Here is a 20,373-nt window from a genome sequence, read left to right as displayed (position 1 = left end):
AATAGAAAAGGTAGGATAGTGTTTTTGTTCTTTCTAGTATTAAAAATATAAAATTATTTTAAAAAATTGATATGATTTGGCTCTGTGTCCCCACCCAAATCTCATCTCAAATTGTAATTCCTACATATCAAGGCAGGGTCCTGGTGGGAGGTGATTGGATAAGGGGGCCATTTCTCCCATGCTGTTCTTGTGACAATGAGTGAGTTCTTATGAGATCTGGTGGTTTTACAGTGTAGCACTTCCCCTTTGCTCGCTTACTCTCTCTCACCACCATGTAAGACGTGCCTTGCTTCCCTTTCACCTCCCACCATGATTGTAAGTTTCCTGAGGCCTCCCAAACCATGTGGAACTGTGAATCAATTAAATCTATTTTCTTTATAAATTACCCAGTCTCAGGTAGTATCTTTAAAGCAGGGCAAAAACAGATTAATACATGTATTATAAACAGAAAATATGTGGTTAGGTCAGGAGATGGCAGAGGGAAGTAAAACATTTCTTATACCAACAAAACACCTGCCTATCCTGGTCTACTTGCCATTTTCTTACTAGTTGGTGGGGAAGCTGATGGGACTTGTAAGAAATACATGCAGCAGCTCTTCCTTAGCGTTTAGAAAACCTTTTCAGTCTCAAATGACAACTCTATTATATAAGTACCTGGGAATCTTTAAGGGATTTTAAGCAAAGGTGACATGAGTACTGCTGAGAACATATTTTCTTGATGACTGTGGGACATTGTATGATCTTTAATTATACACAGTTCTCCTGGAGCTACTGGCTATGAGGAAGATTCACCTTGGCCCACATGGTCCCAATAGTCCTGCTGCCCTGGTTTACATGCATGTGTTTTACTGGAAGGGGTCGAGGGTTGTGTCATAAGGAAAGAAGTAAGAGCTCTTCATGGCTAGAGCAATCCCAGGACTGTTCTTTCTATTTCTATTAGCTGTGACCTGGAAATCCAATTTGGCATTCTTCAATTAAATTCCACACAAATAATTGCGAGTAAATAATTGTTGGTTGTGAGTAAAACAATAATAAACTCCATTAAATGAAAAGTCTAAAAGTTTCTACTACTAATCAAGTGTAAACCTTTTACTTTTTCCTTCTTTTTCCAAGTTTTGTTTTCATTATATCCTGGCTCTTCCCCACTTTCTGAATAATGGCAACACTCAAAAACATGACTTCCAAATGAGAGATGTTTTGGGCCATGAAAAAAAAAATGAACAAATGCTAGGAGGCATTGTACTTTTATTGTAAATTAAGCAGCTCAGTAGATAGGAAATTCAAAGAAAACAGAGAAATAGCCATAGGGCATGAAGTAGAGTTGTCTTCAGAGCTGGTCTTTCATGCTGGTGATTTCCTTCCCAGTAACTTTGTCCTATTGAAGTTGACTTTCAACTCCATTTAAAGGGCTTGGTGACCACATAACCTTGCATTGTATAGTTCAGTGCCTGCCAGTCCAGAATACTGGGTTCCATGTAGATACCTTGATACACAAACCAGATCTCTTCTGGGGACAGCACAGAGGCCCACATGTACACATCTCCAATCTCCCCCACAAAGGACTGGCGCTTAACAAACTTGCCTCTATAGGAATCCTGTTTCTGCCCCAGAACAACCTTGGGGTGAGCTCCCACAGAGTAACCCTGCCTCAGCCCCTTCCTCACCAAAGGCTTCCCATTGACCCAGAACTCAGCAATACCTGAGGAGGACTCCCAGCTAGCACAGATGTGCACTGGGGCAGGGAAATTTTCATAGACCTTGAAGAAAACTTTGTCACCCCCAATGATAAGGTTGTACTCTCCAATTTGAGACTTAAAAATGACTATCTCATCGCTCCGGGTCTGGATGCTATAGGAGAAGAGGCTGTAGCCACGGGAGAGGTCCGTATAAGCACGAAGACATACAGTGAAGTTCTGCAGAGGTTTCTCCAGCTGTGTAGTCAAGCTCACGTGAGCACTATTCGACTCTTTAGGAAAAATAAAGACCTTCCCAATCATGTCTGCAAGAGAAAAAAAAAATTGATATCAGAATCTTCACCTGAAATGTGAACAGGAAAAGAATCACAAATTCAATTTTATATTTGGCAACCTCTTGTCTTTTCTTCCTACCATCTACCCCTGCCACCCCCACCTACCCTACCCCACATTGTCATATACCCCTGACCTCCCTACTTGTTTGGGCAATGGCTTCCAAGAGGCTGGTGAGGACAGACACCCAAAACAGCAGTTTATCCATCCTTTTGGTCTGGGCTGTCACAGCAGTAGCAGTGACCAGGATGAGGGTCACAGGTAGCACAATGGTTGTGCCCACCCAGCTTGTAACTTAGTTACGCAGAGATTCACAAACGTAGGCTGCGGGCTATTCAGGGTTTATATACACTTTGGGTGAGGATAAGTGAGGAAGAGCACCAATAATGTGTGAGTGATTTTCCAGCTCTGCCCCCTTTGTGTCAGCAATCAGAGCTGCTGATGGGGAAGGAGTGGTGAGACCCCGGGCTGGAAAATCAATGGGAGTTATTTATTAGACACAAGTGACCGCTAGAGCTCCAAGTCCTGTGACCCAGATTTTGCTGCTGGGAACAGTGGTTACAGAGCTGCAGGGTTATGGATGAGATGAGGGGCTGGGCTGGTCATGTCAAGAGAGTGTCATGCTACTCTCCACTCTGTCTGAGGATCCTGTGTTCTTCCATGAGATCCTGAGTCATGTGGAGGGTCTCCATAAGCTTGGGACTCTAACAGGCTGTGGAAACAAGGCCTCTTCTTTCTTTTTTGTTCTGTGAAGTAGTCTTCTGTTTGTAGAACATTCTGGGATTCTGCTTTCTGCTGAATAAACACTGAAAATCTATACCCTCCTCCTATTCATTTAGTATAATATGCCAGCACTTTGTTAAGGAGATTCAGAAAACTGGAGATATCCTCTCCAGTTTCTGAGAAATTATTCTGACCATCTCTCACCTGCCTCTCTCCCTTTCCCTTTTCATGTACGACTTGCCTTCCCAGATACTCATTCACTGTTCTCACAGAGGTCAGCAGTTGACCAACAATTTTGTTATCTTCTGACCCCAGCCATTTAAGGCAAAGTTGAATAACCAAATATGGTGATGCTCTCTTAACATTCATGCATGCATATATGCATGCATTCATTGAACATACTTTCTGTGAATGTCTATTGTGTGCCATGCATTATGAAGATTTTATTTTCTTTTTTGATGGGCTTTAACAGTGACCCCCAATTTCTCTTGTGGTTAAATGGTCATGAATGCTGTTATAATAACTCAGCCTTGCTGTTTTCCCCTCAAATATCAAACTGAAATTTCTTAACCACAGATATTTATTATTCCATTTATCCTGCTTCTTTAATTCTGTTAATCTGCTCTACACCTTACTGCGATTACTCTACTCCTGGCCACTCCTCTTTTTCTTTATTATTATTATTTTGTCAGCATTTCATTGACTCTTCTTCATCTTTCCTCCCAACATTCTTGGATGAATTTTCTCGATTCAGTAACTGCCACCCATAATCTTTTTTCTCCTGTTCTGATCTTCAGAGTGGGTCATACCTTAATTGCCACTTTCTCAAAGCAGTTCCCCACTTTGTCATTTCTCTGAATGTCTGAATGAGGTTTATAGTTGCAGTTTGCTTAAGCTACCTTTTGTGTCTTGAATGAAATGCAGAATCATTATCCTGGGATCTGGAGCCATTCACAGTTCTTTCCCAATCTATTGGTCTGACCTTGCTTCCTCCACAAATCCTATTGTGTGGTCAAACTCATCTACTTATAAATCATATTACATGCCATGGGTCTCTCCTTTTAAATACTTTGACCCATTCTCTTCTTTATAACTGAAGTAGCTTTCAGACATATCTCTGCTTCTTAAACTCCAATGCCTCTTAAAAGTCTATTTCATATGCCATCTCCATGACGTCTCTCCTGATCTAATAAATTAGGATGTTTTCATCTTCTGAATGCCATAGTAATGAAGTGCAAAGGTTTTGGAATTAGACAAACCTGGATTTCAAATCTAGCTTTCTCATTTTATAAATGTGGACAGTTAGAAGCATTTAAACATTTTGAACCTATAGTTCCTCATGTGTGAAACAGGAATATCCCCACATTCATGGGATTTGAGTAGCTAGTAATACACACTAAATACTCAGCACAGTGCTTTGTGCATAGAAAGATTTTCACCATCATTGTAGTTATTATGAAATTTCCCTGGTAATTATAATATTCTGCTTCCTGTTATAGGCATTTATATATGTAACAGGGTGCCATCTGAACACCCTTAGAGATAGGAAGATCCTTAAAGTAGTTTGTCCTCTTCATTCCATCTACCGCCTAGCACTTTGTTTTATACTTTGTATGGACTCAGTAAATATTTTGTTGAATCAAATAACCAGTAATACAAATCTGTATAGATTTTTTTTAAGTGACAAGATAATTAAAGTAAAAGGAAAATACTTACTCTGAGTCAAACCTTTTACAACACATATTCCCATGGATTAAAGATTTTTTTTTAAATTATGCTGAGAACACTTAACATAATATCTACTCTTCTGACAAATTTTTAAGTGCACAATATGGTATTGTTAACTATAGGCACAATGATATACACAGCTCTCTAGAGCTTATTCATATTGTATAACTGGAATGATGTACCTGCTAAACAGCATCTCTCCATTTCTCTCTCTCCCCAGTCACTGGCAACCATCATTTTCCTGTTTCTGTGACTTTAATTATTTTAGATCCCTCATGTAAGTGAAATCATGACAGCCTTAGTATACTTGGCATAATGTACTACAGGTTTTAAATTGTGTCCATGTCTTGGTTATTGTGAATAATGCTGCAATGAACACTGAGTGCAGATATCTCTTTGAGATGCTGATCTAGATTCTTTGGTTATATACCCAGAGGTGGTATTGCTGGATCACATCTGAAAAACTTCCTTTTAACAAACCTACGATTTTTCAACACAACTGTACCATTTTACATTTCCACCAACAGTGTACAAGGGTTTTAACTTTCTCACATCCTTGGTGACACTTGCTTTTTTTTTAATAGTCATTCTAACAGGTGTGAGGTAATATCTGATTTTGGTTTTGCTTTGCACTTTCCTGATGATTGATGATAATGAAGACCTGTCAAAAGGACAGCAAAGCTAGCTTAAAGATCTCACTGACCATGCTGGCAATAATTTGAACACTCATATAAGTAATTAAGGTAATTATAAATCATAAAATAATAAGCCATGGATCCAAAATGATATACATTAAATAATTATTAAAAAGTTTGATGAACAGGATATTTAGTTTCAAACTGCCTCCCTGAAAAATATTTATTAATTTTAAAAAGACAAAGAGTGACTTCAAAGTAAAGAATCTTGATTTATGTAACCTTAATCAAGTCATTAAACAAACATCATTAGAAATAGGATAATTCAGAATCACATGCCTCTTGACAGCATGCAACAACAACAACAAAAAACACTCATAACATAAATCTAATCATAAGAAAATATCTGAACAATAAGAATTTTGGCACATTCAACAAAATAACCAGCCTGTAATCGTTGGAAGTGTCCAAGTAATAAAAGGTAGAGAAAGACTGAGGAACTTTTCTAGTTTTAAGGAGGTTAATAACAATAAATAAAATCTTTGAATTTTGAGCTTGATTCTTTTGTTATAAAGAATTTGACACACCTGAAAAAACTTTGACTGGGAATCTGAGGATTACGTAGCAATAATTAATAAATGTTAATTTTCTGATTTTGATGATTGCTTTGTGGTTACAAAGGAGAATGTCCTTGTTTATAGGAAATACTAAATTATTTGAGGGTGATGACCTTTGTGTTAGCAACTTACTGTCTACTGGTTAAAAAAGGAGTTACTGTATTTTCAAGAAAAAATAGCACTCAATCTTGCCTGGGAAGATACATGAGCCATGGTCAAGGAGAAAGCAAGGGAAATTTTTTAGGTCATGAAAAAAAATGAGGGTAAGCATTTTCAGTTTCTAAATGAACATTCATATTGGGTGATCAGTCACTCTGAGGAAACTATCTTTTTCAGAAACAGTGTTCTTGATCAGATAGGAGGAGAGGAAATAAGAGGTAAGAAAATATGAGGTGAGGGGGCTCTAATCATTCTACTCTTTCTTTTCTGGGATAAGTCATTGTTTTCCTCAGGGCCTTGGAGGAAAGCAGTAAAGGGTCAGCAGAAATCAGAAGAAAATGCATTGGAATTGTGATGTAGAAAACTCAACTTTATGTCTTAATTTATGTTTTATGACACTTAGTGTTTAGGTGTGACTGTGGTTCTTGATTTAGTGTCTCTGTAATTTGTTCACCTTATAGAAGAGAACTTCCTTTTTCCTAGGAAACACCCACTAAAGTATTTAACAATAATACTTTAGTATTACTCTTTAATATCTAAAGTATTTAAGAGTAATACTTTAATATTACTCAGGGGCATGATGACTCTAACTTACTCTCATATAATTTAGAGATAGAAATGATGAGGCAAATGAGGCAAAAAGCAAATGATTGGTGCATCTAGGAACAGGTTATGTAGGAGTTACTTGTATGATACTTGCAACTTTTTCTTAAGTTTGAAAATTTTAACAATGTTGAGGGAGGAAGAATTTGTGATGACATTGCTTCTGTCAGGTAGAAGAGCTGAAACAAACAGGGCAGGTGAAAGGCAGAGATCATGGAGATAACTGAAGATTAACTAAAGGATTTATGAATATGCTTCTGATAACTTCTAAGGTGTTAAGGCTTATGCAAGATATCAAGGTCACTATAAACTTGAGGAAAGACTGAGTTAAGGAGTTACTGGATTGAAAACATGAGGGAGAACAAGATTTGGGGGCAACTCAAGAATTTATTATTCTGGCTTTTATTGAAATGCTGTGGAGGTTTAAGGACATTTAACTGTACTGGATGGAAGCAGGTGCTATAGTTGATATGACAACTTGATTATGATCCTGGTGTGTATGTGCGCTAAATAAAAAATGCACAGTCTTAAGCTTATGGAATGATCTTATGGAATACAAATGAATTACAAATCTTCACACTATTCCATAACTTTCATGTAGTAAAGACAAAAATAAATAGATGTCAAATGGAAAAATTAAAACATCATTTGCAATTGTCTCACAAGAACTTTAAGTTATATGCAGGAGACAGGAACTTGCATCAGGCCAGGGGAGTTGGCATTATGCAAAAATAGGCAACTCTGGATTCCGGGAACTTGACATACTCCATGAAAATTCTTCCATGAAAAGTCTAACTGCTAATACTCAGACTATGATTTTCTAAGAAAATCTCTATTACTGAAATGGAATCAGTTAACAAATTGATGTCTTTGGAAAATACCAATTTTACCTACTCACATAGTGCCCTCTGCCTTAGAAACACTACAGAGACTAATCCACAATCTTTTAAAATATTTAATTAAAATTAAATTAATTATATTTAATTAAATTTAATTTCCAGGATACATGTGCAGGATGTGCAAGTTTGTTACATAGGTAAATGTATGCCATGGTGGTTTGCAGCACCTATCAACCCATCACCTAGGTATTAAACCCACATGCATTAGCTATTTATCCTGATGCTCTTCCTCCCCCCACCCCACAGCAGGCCCTAGTTTGAGTTGTTCCCCTCCCTGCGTCCATGTGTTTTCATTGTTCAGCTCCCACTTATAAGTGAGAACATGCAGTGTTTGGTTTTCTGTTCCTGTGTTACTTTGCTAAGCATAATGGCTTCCAGCTCCATCCATGTCCCTGTAAAGAATATGATCTCATTCCTTTTTATAGGTACCTAGTATTCCGTGGTGTATATGTGCTACATTTTCTTTATCCAGGCTATCATTGGTAGGCATTTGGGCTGATTTCATGTCTTTACTATTGTGAATAGTGCTGCGATGACATACATGCAATGGACATCTCTTTCATTTGGCTTATATTCCTTTGGTATAATTTATATTCCTTTGGGTATATATCCAGTAATGGGATTGCTGGGTCAAATGGTATTTCTGGTTCTAGGTCTTTGAGGAGTCACCACACCATCTTCTACAATAATTGAACTAATTTACATTCCCACCATCAGTGTAAAAGCTTTTCTATTTATCCACAGCCTAACCAGGTTCTGCTGTTTCTTAACTTTTTAATAATCACCATTCTGATTGGTGTGAGATGGTATCTCACTGTGGTTTTGATGTGTATTTCTCTAATGATCAGTGATGTTGAACTTTTTAAATTATGTTTGCTGACCACATAAATGTCTCATTTTGAGAAGTGTCTGTTCATATCCTTTACCTACTTTTTAATGAGATCGTTAGTTTCTTTTTCTTGTAAATTTGTTTAAGTTTCTTGTAGATTATGGATATTAGACCTTTGTCATATGGAGAGATTGCAAAAATGCTCTCCAGTTCTGTGGGTTGTCTATTTACTCTGATGATAATTTCTTTTGCTGTGCAGAATCTCTTTAGTTTAATTAGATTTAATTTGTCAATTTTTGCTTTTGTTGCAATTGCTTTTGATGCTTTTGTCATAAAATGTTTGTCTGTGACTATGTCCTGAATGTTATTGCCTAACTTTTCTTCTAGGTTTTTTTTTTTTTTTTAATAGCTTTGGGTTCATATTTAAGTCTTTAATCCATCTTGAGTTAATTTTTGTATAAGGTGTAAGGAAGGAGTCTAGTTTCAATTTTCTGCATATGGTTAGCCAGTTTTCCCAGAACCATTTATTAAATAGGGAATCCCTTCCCCATTGCCTGTTTTTGTCAGGTTTGTTGAAGACCAGATGGTTATAGATGTGCGGTCTTATTTCTGAAATCTCTATTCTGTTCCATTGGTTTATGTGTCTGCTTTTGTACCAGTACCATGCTGTTCGGTTTTCTGTAGCCTTGCAGTACAGTTTGAAGTCAGGTAGTGTGTTGTCTCCAGGTTTGTTCTTTTTGCTTAGGATTGTCTTGGTAATACGAGCTCTTTTTTGGTTCCATATGAATTTTAAAGTAGTTTTTTCTAATTCTGTGAAGAATGTCAATGGTCGTTTAATGGGGGTAGAATTGAATCTATAAATTACTTAGGGCAGTATGGCCATTTTCATGATATTGATTCTTCCTATTGGAAGAATGTTTTTCCATTTGTTTGTGTTCTCTCTGATTTCATTGAATAGAGGTTTATAGTTATCCTTGAAGAGGCCCTTCACTTCCCTTGTTAGCTCTATTCCTAGGTATTTTATTCTCTTTGCAGCAATTGTAAATGGGAGTTCATTCATGATTTGTCTTTCTGCTTGTCTATTGTTGTGTGTATAGGAATTTGCACATTAATTTTCTATCCTGAGACTTTGCTGAAGTTGCTTATCAACTTAAGTAGCTTTTGGGTTGAGAAATTGGGGGATTCTAGATATAGGATCAAGTCGTCTGCAAACAGAGACAGTCTGATTTCCTCTTTTCCTGTTTGAACATCTTTCTTTTGCCCAATTCCCATGGCCAGAACTTCTAATACTCTGTTGAATAGGAGTCCACCATCTTTTAAGGACAAAAATTCTTGCACCATATCTATGACATCTCCCTCAATGTAGTCAAAAATAAGGGAATATAAACCATCTAACAGAATGGCTCCAGAAATCTCAAAGTACCAACTACTGGGAAAATTAAAAATTCCCATTTTTAATAAGTCCCCTAGGTATCTGTCTGGAGTCTAACTTTATTGCTTCCCTTGAGATACTCAGAACGTACTGAGAAAAAGAGACCCAGAAGAGGAGGTGTAGACAACGTGGCTTTTCCTTTGAGATTTTCTTTCTGATCTCTGAGTTTATATGAGCTTCTTTTTCTCCTCCTATAGACATAGCTTTCAGAGCCTGGGAGACCTATGAGGATGTCACATGCCATTCTTTCTCTAAGCTACAATCTATTTAGGGAACTAAGTAATTGTAAGATTATATATCTTTGAAAAAGAACCAGTTTTTCTGCTTGTTTGTTTATTTTTTATAGATAATGTCAGACCAGATTTAAGAGGTGCTGGGGATACCTTTGTGTCCTTCTCAGCTCAGGCAGTCTCCAGTCCTACTTGTTCCTGCACCCATCCTGGGCTAGGATCTAGAATTCTGGGTGGCAAACATCACATATATGCCACTGGGCTCAAGTTCTAAAAGCACAGCTTTACAGAGCCTCTCTCACATTCATCTTATGAACAAGGATTTTTCTTCCTTTGGATTCTTCAGATAGCTGTTATAATCACAGATGTTTCAAGAGGTCACTTTATCCCTCCCTGGCATTTTAGAATTTGCTTGTGTTTCAAGGTATCTGGAGAAGAAGTTATAGAGTTTTGTTTGTTTGTTTTCTTTAGTAGTTATCTACATGAAACATCAATTTTCAGGAGATAAATTAAAGATTTTAAATTCTTTCATTTTCTCTCACAGGTTCATTCAGATTTAAATAAATGACACATACTTTTTCATAGGTATCAACAAATTATATAACAGCTTCTTTCTATCTTATTACATCTTCAGACTTTTCTATACCCTCTTTTCTTTTTTATTTGGCATATCATCTTCATGACGAAAACATTTGCTGCCATCAGTCTGTTCCAGTGCTCTTATTTTCCCAAGAGGATGATCTACACATCCGTCTCTCTCTCTCTCTTTTTCACACTCTCATCTTTTATTGTCTCATACTGGTTTCTTCTCTCTTTTTTTTTTTTTTTTTGACTTTTAAAAAATTCTTGAATACCTTCTTCCTATTACAGAGCAATACCAAGGATAATTTTAAGAGATACCAACTGTTGAGCATCTACCTTGCGCTAAGAGCTTTGAATGAATTACGTAATTGAATCCTGACACTATTACTCTGAGGTCAGTACTTTTGTTGCCCCATTTACAGATGAGAATGAAGGTTGGCGAGGCTAAACAAGTAGCTCGAGGCTTCATAGTTAGTTAGGTGGTAGAGCTGAGGATTGATTCAAGAATTAATCATATTAAAATCTACACAATAATAATAAAAGAAAGGATCCAGGAATAGTGGAAATGTTGGTGCATAGGGATACTTTGTTAATACTATGCCTTAGTCTAATCTCTCAATCTGGATGGTGGACACATTCACCAACTAGCAGAGATAAGGAGGTGGTAATGTCAACTAATAAGACCTGACACCTATTGACAACTCAGAACTCATCCCTCCTAGGCTCCAACATCACTGGTCACTAAGTTACAACTGACGCCCTCTCTCCCATGCAACATTTTTTTTTCTCTTCCCACGGTTGCTCTAGGTTTTCACTGTCATCTCATTCTGAGTCATGTGGAAAAGTACAAAGAAGGATTGAGAAGAAAAACACTGAGATTTACTCCAAGATGCTACACAAAAGCATCCCTTATTGTTTGAGTCCCACTATTTTCATGGGTAGGTAACTCTGTCTCCTTGGTAAATTGAGCTCCGATTACAGTGCGATAAGAATTCTAGATTCTTCATACTCTTCAATCACCTAGTACATATTGAAGGATTATCTGAGTAAATTGTGTGAAGGATTGAGAAGATTTAGAAGTCCTGGCACATTCTTTCAAAGTGTTTGCAATCTAATTTGGGAAATAAGATTGACACATGGGAGATAATAGACAACAATGCAAAATAACATGGACTGGGCCACAGTATATGGTATAAGGATGAAGGCAGTGGTATGTTGGTAGATGTTTAACATTCAGTTCTCCAGGAAAAAAAAAAATAGTCCTGATACTGGTTGTCCATTTCTGAGTTAATGCTATTTCTCTATAGCAGATTTTAATCTCCCCACGTGATACTACAGAATATGGAGCGGAGAAAGAATGTTAGCAATATTCTCTGGTGAGCTGGTGTAAGCTGCCTTCAGTACATCATTGGGTATAGGCTTTATGAAAGAAAGAGAAGTGAGAAACAGTGTTGTGTGAGATGATTTCATGAAGATGCCAGGCAATGAGCTGAGTCTTAAAATACTCCTAAGAAACAATTTTAAAACATTAAAAATAAATCTATTCTAGTTTAGTTTTTTAAAAATTCTGTATTTAAGCTAAGAATAAGAATGTAATTTCATTGGGGGTTTTATGTTGAGAATGTATTGGTAATGATGGGGATGTGCTTCCAGGCACAGAGGACTTGAAATCTGGGTGAGCAACAGGGAGTGGAGAACAGCCCAGGCAAGAAGAAAAATATGAACACAGGCATGGCTTTGACAATGGGTATTGGAATATTCCTAGGTCCTGGGAAGGGTGCTTTTTACAGTGGAGGAGATAGTGAAGATGGCAGATTGGCTATGTAAGAACAGTCTGATAGGGCAGTGCCTTATCAGCCCAGCAGAGATGTGCTTACCAGACCAGAGAAGTGATATATGATTAGTATATTAGAACTTAGAGACAATCTTGTTTAAGCTCCTTATTTTGCATTTGAGGCCGTGGAGACATATTTGCCCCAGACCACATGTTTTGACATTGACAGACTCCAGATCAGCTTCCAGATTTCTCAAGTCCCAGCCAATTCCAAATTTTTTTTTTTCATCATAAAAACCACCTAAAGGATGATAAGTCTAGCAGAGACAGATTCATAGGGTTAAAATCTTATTTGTGTCCAAATGAATCAACTTTGATGAAGTATAATACAGTATGATATATTACATGACATAATATAATACAATGCAATACAATTAAAATATAACATAACAAAGTCTACCAATTTTTGATATATGTTTTGGTGAGTTTTGACAAATTTATACACCCTGTATTATCACCCTCACAATTAATAACATTTCTTTTACCCCAATAAGTTCCTTGTGTTCTTTTTCAGTCAATTCCCCAGCAATTCTGGCAACCACTTTTTTTGTCAGTATAAATTAGGTTTGTATTTCTAGAGTATCATATAAATAGAATTATACAGTATTAACTCTTTTGTGTCAAGTTGATTCAGGATACTGTTTTAAAGATTCAGCCATGTTGCTGTTTGTATTAGAAATTTGTTTCTCTTATTGCTGAGCAGTGTTGTATTATATGGATTCATTATAACTTGGATTTTTGGGTTATTTGCAGTTTTTTTACAATTAGGAAGAAAGCTAATAGGGCCATTCACGAATACCTGTCTCTGTGTGAACAAATATTTTCATTCCTATTGTGTCAACATGTAGAAAAAAATTACTGAGTTATGGAGTAAGTACATATTTAACTTTCTAAAAAACTGCCAAATTGTTCTCCCACTTGGTGATTCTATTTTACATTTCCATCAGCAATGTTTAAGTTTCAATTCCTTTACTTCCTTTCCAAAATTATTTGTTGTTAGGCTTTTAAATATTAGCCATTCAAATGGGTGTATTGTGGTATCTCGTTGTGGTTTTATTTTACAAATTTTTTAATGGCTAATGATGTTGAGCATTCTTTCCCATGTATCCTGAACATTTATATATCTTATTTTGTGAAATGTCTGTTCAAACATTTTGTCCATGAAAAATGTGTCTTATTATTGAGTTATAAGGATCCTTTATATATGCTGGTTACAATTTTAGACATATGTGTTGTAAATATTTCCTCCTAGCTTGTGGTTTTCCTTTTCATTTATCTTTTCTTTGTTTCCTCCCCCCCTTTTTTTGAGATGGTCTCACTCTGTCACCCAGGCTGAAGTGTGGTGGTACGATCTTGGCTCACCACAACCTCTGCCTCCCAAGCTCAAGCAATTTTCGTGCCTCAGCCTCCCGAGTAGCTGGGATTACAGGTGTGTGCCACCATACCAGGCTAATTTTTGTATTTTTAGTGGAGACAAGATTTTGCCATGTTGACCAGCCTGGTGTCAAACTCATGGCCTCAAGTGATTAGCTTTTCTCGCCCTCCCAAAGTGCTGGGATTACAGATGTGAGCCATTGTGACTGCCTAAGCATTTTCATTTTTCTAATGATATCTTTTGAAGATTAGAAGCTTTTGATTTTGATAAAGTATGTGATTTTGTTCTTTTATGGATTATGCTTTTTGTTTTATATCTAAGAAATCTTTGCTCATTTCAAGGTATTGAAGATTTTATTCCTTATTTTTTGTCTGGAATTTGTATAGCTTTATCTTTTATATACATATCTATGATTCATTCTAAATATTTTTTGTGTGTGTATGACATGATCTAAGGTTTGAGGCTTATTTTTCCCATACAGACATTTATGTGATCTAGCAACATTTGTTGAAAAGACTGTCACTGAGATACCTTAGCACATTATCAGAAATCAGTGGCCGTATATATGTGAGTCCACTTTTGGACTCTCCATTTTATTCTGCTACCTGCACTTGCATCGATAGCATACTATCTTGATTACCGTAGTCTTCAAATGAAGTAGTGTAAGTTTTTCAACTTTGTGTTCCTTTCCTAAAATTGTTTTAGCATTCTTGGTCTTCTGCAGATGCATATACATTTTAGAATGGGAATATGTTTTATTGTTCTGGCTAGATAATTTGGTACCCTGGTCTTGAGTGGGTCATTGTGAATTCAGAAATTATACAAACAGAAGACATAACTTTAAAGAAAAAGGCCACTGAATGTGATGTCAAAATAGAGATGGCTCTAAAATGTTGACCCATTAATTGACAGGAATAATGACAAGCTCATTAAAAAAGACAGAAAAATTGAAATGGAGAGCTTTTTATGAATATAAAAAGGGTTAATGTTTAGTTTACTTTCAAAAATATGAAATTTATTATGATTGCAAGATACATTAATAGAGAAGTCAAGAGAGAGGTAAATGGAGGCTTGGGAAAAAGACTGGTGATGAAAATAGAGATTTGAGAGCAATCATCATAGAAATGATAACAGAAAAATTTGAGAGGAAGAATGCAAAAAAAACACACACACAAGGGCCAAGGATCGACCAGAGAAGAGCATACATAATTATGGTAGAGGGAGAAAGAGGAGATTCATGGAAGGTAATGAAATAAGTGCAGAGAAGAGAGAAAAGCAGTGTGGTGTCATGGAAACCAAGGTCAGAGAATGTTTCCATGAGGTAGGAGTTTGAAGTGTCAAAGCAGACAAAGATGAGAAAAAGAAGAAAAAGCAAAGTCCAGTGGCTTTAGCAATGGAGAATTATTTGGTGACATTTGAGCAAACAATCTCATGGGCATGAACATGCCAAAGCCAACCTGCAGGGAAAAATGGGGAGTGGGAGAGAAAGGCTGCTTTAATACTTCTGAAAATAAAGGGAGAACAATAAGATGGTCACTAAAGAGAACCACAGGACCGGTTGTATGCTCTCCATACATTTTATATATGCTTGCTTTTTGACAAAAGGGACAAGTGCCTCTGCTTCTCAGAATTGTCTGTTCACCATCTTTTAAAAAATAGATAAGCTAGTTGGGCTTCAGATAGCTGCAGATTTCTCTCTCATCTCTGGAGTCATTCCTATACCTCAAGTTGTCCAGTCCTTTATGATGACAGTGGCAACTACACAATGTTTTTTGTCACAGCTCTGTCTTCCTGACTTCACTCAAAAGGCCTACTGGAATCAGCAAAAAAGAAAAAAAGAAAAAAAAAGATTTCTTTGGTAGGGCTTGAGTCATCAATTTTAGTGGAGAGATAACGGCAGAAGTCATGTTGCAGTTGTTCTGTTTTGAGAGTATAATAACATATTTGGACCACATCACCTCTCCAAAATCAAGTTTCTATATTCATAATTCAACTGAAATGCTGTGTAAAAGCTCCTCAGTGACCTTGTTATGAAACCCAGTGGCCACTTCACAAAATTTTCCATCTTCAAATATTTCGAACTACTATATTATTTTTTTTCACAAGACTTTCATCTTTATGGTTTTCTTGACAGGCACTTCACCAGAGTCCTCCTTGTTAAGAGGGTTTAAAGACTGGGTATTGCTATCGGTTGAAATATAGAGCATGGCTTTCTCCTTGCTGTCCTTTTCCCTTCCTAACATCACTCTAATACCTGTGAGGTGAGCATACAGGCAGAAGTCCTCTCCATGCACAGGAAGTAGTTTGCTCTACAGTAACAATGTTCATACGTATAAAGCCCCAAAGAGGCACAAGTAGGCTTCTCTCTTCATGTGAGAGGACCCTGCATGAGCATTCTGATTAAAAAGAAGGGAATTCAATCCAATCTCAGTACAATTATCAGTGTTCTTTGTTTTAAAGTCCAATTGCTGCTGAGAATTTACTCCTTGTTGACTCCATTTATTGCTTTCAGACACTGATATAGCAGAATGCAGAGAAAGAACTTCACAGAAGTGACAGAATTCGTCTTCTTGGGATTCTCTAGCTTTGGAAAGCATCAGATAACCCTCTTTGTGGTTTTCCTAACTGTCTACATTTTAACTCTGGCTGGTAACATCATCACTGTGACTATCATCCACATTGACCATCATCTCCACACTCCTATGTATTTCTTCCTAAGCATGCTGGCCAGTTCAGAGACGGTGTACACACTGGTCATTGTGCCACGAATGCTTTCCAGCCTCATTTTTCATAACCAGCCTATCTCCTTGGCAGGCTGTGCAACCCAAATGTTCTTTTTTGTTATCTTGGCCACTAATAATTGCTTCCTGCTTACTGCAATGGGTTATGACCGCTATGTAGCCATCTGCAGGCCCCTGAGGTACACTGTCATCATGAGCAAGGGACTGTATGCCCAGCTGGTGTGTGGGTCCTTTGGCACTGGTCTGGCTATGGCAGTTCTCCATGTGACAGCCATGTTCAATTTGCCCTTCTGTGGCATAGTAGTGGACCACTTCTTTTGTGATATTTACCCAGTCATGAAACTTTCTTGCACTGATACCACTATCAATGAGATAATCAATTATGGTGTAAGTTCATTTGTGATTTTCATGCCCATAGGCCTAATATTTATCTCCTATGTCCTCATCATCTCTTCCATCCTTAAAATTGCCTCATCCGAGGGCTGGAAGAAGACCTTCGCCACCTGTGCCTCCCACCTCACTGTGGTCATTGTCCACTATGGCTGTGCCTCCATTGCCTACCTCAAGCCCAAGTCAGAAAGTTCATTAGAAAAAGACCTTCTTCTTTCCATGACATATACCATCATCACTCCCCTTCTCAACCCTGTTGTTTACAGTCTGAGAAACAAGGAGTTCAAGGATGCCCTATGCAGAATTGTGGGCAGAAATATTTAACAGATTGGATAATTTCATCAAGAGACTGTTAGCCCAGTGAGTGTGTCTACTTGCAAACATGCCACAATACACACATTCGTCAAATGTAATATTTGTTGAGAATACTGTCAGAGAATTAGAAATGCTTTTCTTTTTTATGTTCTAGAGATGGCAGAAAGCAGGATTTCTGCTCTGGTGAATTTTGTTACCAGATACAAGAATCACTCCAAGCTGGATTAAGACTACTTGTTTCTGTGGTTGAAGATTTCAGTTTTGAAAGCTTTTTGGCTTGCATTTTACTTCAACTCTCTGACAGTCAAATCTTTGACCTAGTCTGGTTAAGGGAAGTGGAGAATAGGCAGTGGGAACATAGGTGGCAGGGATTTTAGGAAAATAAGCTTCAGAGACACCAACTTTTATTTCTCTCTGCTTATATAAAAAAGGAAGCTTTCATTCTCAGGAGTCAAATAATATTCCAGGTGATAGTCATTTTATGATGATATCTTAATTCTTACTGATTGAAAAATGAACAGTTTTGAAAAAAGTCTCTTCTTTTATTATCCAGCTATATTTGCTCCTCAAATAGAGTTCATTTCTAAGTGTATTCTTTTCCATCTGTGCAATCAAGGCAGAAATCTCTGCTGTTCCCTGGGGATAAGCAGAAAGAAGACATACTGGTGGCTTTTCTCTAAAACTATGTTTTTATCCAGATGCACTTTTCATAAAGACTCATCTGTTTTCAACCTATGGTAGCTTTTTAGATTTTTAATTTATATGTAGTAGCTTCGATGACATTGAAGTTGTCTTAGATATTGGTTGTACTAATTCTAGAGTCCAAGGTAAATACCATTAACTTCCATTCTCTTGGCAAACTGTGCAAACTTCATGCTTCTCCAGATATGTGTTTGTAAAATAAGCATAACTATGCTACATTATTGTATATTGTCCATGGGAAACATTGTGGGAATATTTTGTTTTATGACTCTTCCCACCAGAGTTTATCTTTACCCTGAGACAGAGCTGGAAGATACTTCCTAAGAGACACAGGTATGGAAACATCTGCTTTCACACACTCAGGACATCTATTGTTTTTCCATCCTCAAGTCAGTTCCTATCTCTTACTTCCCAGTTTTATTTTTCTGTTCCTGACCACAGAAATAGGGTTAAGTATCTTCTAGGTGACCTGTGAACTTCTCTTTTTTCTACAGATCCTTCTGTGAGGAGATCACAAACTGGAGGTGAAGGGTCACTCCACAGTGTCCCCTTGATTTGGCTGTCCCACTCGGATAACATCATAGCTGATAGCAGGGTCTCCCTACTGGCCAGCCACATATCCTTCTCAAAAGGTGTCTAAACCTGGGGTTCATAGTTTTTAGGGGATGCCTTGGTGGGTGTCAGAGGGTTTTTAAACTTTTTCGAAATTATCCACCACATTTTTAATGTAAGTGTTAATGTGACTTTTTCATCGTATTCTTAAAGAATTTACTCTGGCATAAGTATTTCTTCCCTCAAATCCAAGCAGACATATGAGACCAGATCCAACTTTCTTTCTTCATAGATCATTTACTTCCACAGTATCCTTACATCTTCTTGAAGAAGGGTTCTTTGGCCTGGTCCAGTTTTGCCTATACGGGCATTGCTATTCTTATACTAGTTAGAGAATATGGAAGGTATGGGTGATTCTCAGCTTGGAGGTTGAGGAATAATGGGTTATAGGGGATATCAGAGGGCAAGCGTGGTCTTTATTGAAAGTTTTCCTGTCTTCCTCCATCCCTTCCTGTATTCCCTAAGTGTTTCCAAATCGTTGCTGCTCCTCCAACACTTCATGGATGAATAAATCCCCACTAGTGTTAGTTGTTTTACATACTTTGCATGGATTTAGACTCACTAGAGAAAGGAGCATCTACAGGCAAAGTGCAATAGTATAAGAATGGGTAGGTCTATTTGATCACAGATCCCTCCTGGAGGATGAATTAGAAAGAGTGAGTCATTTTATTGCTGCTTTTATTGTCTATGCAAAATGCTTATATTGATAGCTAATGTGGCAGTTATTTTCACTATCTCAATTGTTTTTTTGTTGTTATTATCATCTTAATTACTCCCCAATGTCTCACTGTACCCATACTCCTTTATTTTTCTTCTTTTGTACATTTCAAATACTTTCATTCTTTTAATATGTTTTTTGTTAAGCCATTTTATTCACCAGAAAAATGCTATGCTCATAATATCACTTACTTATTAAATCTATGTACCTTTTTAATGCACCATGTGTCAAGCAATTAACTATCTCTGGGACTGTAATAATGAGTAATACAGGGATTCTGTTTTATGTTATTCACAGTCTAGTGGGAAGGCAGAAAAAATAACAAGAAACAAAAACTTGCTAAAGGCACATGCACAGGATTGTTGTTTGGGGTCAGCGGTGATGTTCAGAAAAGGAATCTATTTAGAAGGTCAGAAAACATTCATAGAGAGGTGATATTTAATTAACTTTTTGTGGCATTGGGTCAACTGGTGTCTGCAAGAGATGAAGAAAGTTGATACGGGAAAGAGAAGAGTCTGACAGAGACACACAAACCTGAAAAAGCCAAAAGTGTTAGTTGGGCAGGTGTTTTATTCACCTGTATGCCCATTGCCCTGTTGAATACTAGTCTGCCGAAAAGTAAGTGCTTAATATACCTTTGCATGACTGAATGTGTAAACACCTATTGAGTATGAAGTCTTGTCTAAGGATTTTCTCAGGTGTGTTTTTTGATAGATACAGCTTGTCATGTTCTCTCTGTTGGAGAGTAATTCTGCCACTTGTGCATCAAATGTTTTTTTTTTTTCTGTTTGGGTCTTATAATATAGGATTTTGGGAGTGGAGAGACTAATACTGCAGGTCATTTAGGCTATTGATTGTACAGTGAACATGGTAAGAAATCATCTTTTATCAAGAAATCATCTTTTATCCGGAAACTTCATGTGTGCATTAAGGAAAAATTAATAAAGATAAACATTAAAAAGCTGACATGTTCCCAAGGAAGAGGCAACCCTACCTATAGAAAGACTTATACCCAGACTGTATTACAGAGGGCACAGGCTGGCATAGTGGCTCATGTCTGTAATCCCAGCACTTTGGGGGGTGCAAGTGGTGGATCTCTTGAGCCCTGGAGTTTGAGACCAGCCTGGGGAAAACTATTCAGAAGAATATGTCTTGCTAGAGGCACTCCACCATGCAAAGAGGGATGCTGAGGGAAACTTGGTGCTATTAATTACTGTATACT

General features: G+C 37.2%; 2 protein-coding genes across 2 annotated transcripts; one reads left to right on the top strand and one right to left on the bottom strand.

Moving 5' to 3' along the window:
• Positions 1–1,228: 1,228 nt before the first annotated feature.
• On the bottom strand, positions 1,229–2,361 carry LOC116538407 (serum amyloid P-component-like). The gene is made up of 2 exons (XM_032260788.1): positions 2,172–2,361; positions 1,229–1,999 (listed from the first exon to the last, which is right to left on the bottom strand). Exons 1-2 carry the CDS (start codon positions 2,233–2,235, stop codon positions 1,392–1,394), a joined length of 672 nt encoding a protein of 223 aa, XP_032116679.1. The 5' UTR covers positions 2,236–2,361; the 3' UTR covers positions 1,229–1,391.
• An 11,473-nt stretch (positions 2,362–13,834) lies between these two features.
• LOC116538404 (olfactory receptor 10J5) lies at positions 13,835–19,367 on the top strand. Its single transcript, XM_032260785.1, has one exon. The coding sequence runs from the start codon at positions 16,202–16,204 to the stop codon at positions 17,126–17,128; it is 927 nt and encodes a 308-aa protein (XP_032116676.1). The 5' UTR covers positions 13,835–16,201; the 3' UTR covers positions 17,129–19,367.
• Positions 19,368–20,373: the final 1,006 nt, after the last annotated feature.

The sequence above is a fragment of the Sapajus apella genome, unplaced genomic scaffold, assembly GCF_009761245.1.
Source record: "Sapajus apella isolate SASKATOON/1434 unplaced genomic scaffold, GSC_monkey_1.0 scaffold119, whole genome shotgun sequence".
Taxonomy (NCBI): Eukaryota; Metazoa; Chordata; class Mammalia; order Primates; family Cebidae; genus Sapajus; species Sapajus apella.
This window is presented reverse-complemented; position numbering and strand designations above follow the sequence as displayed.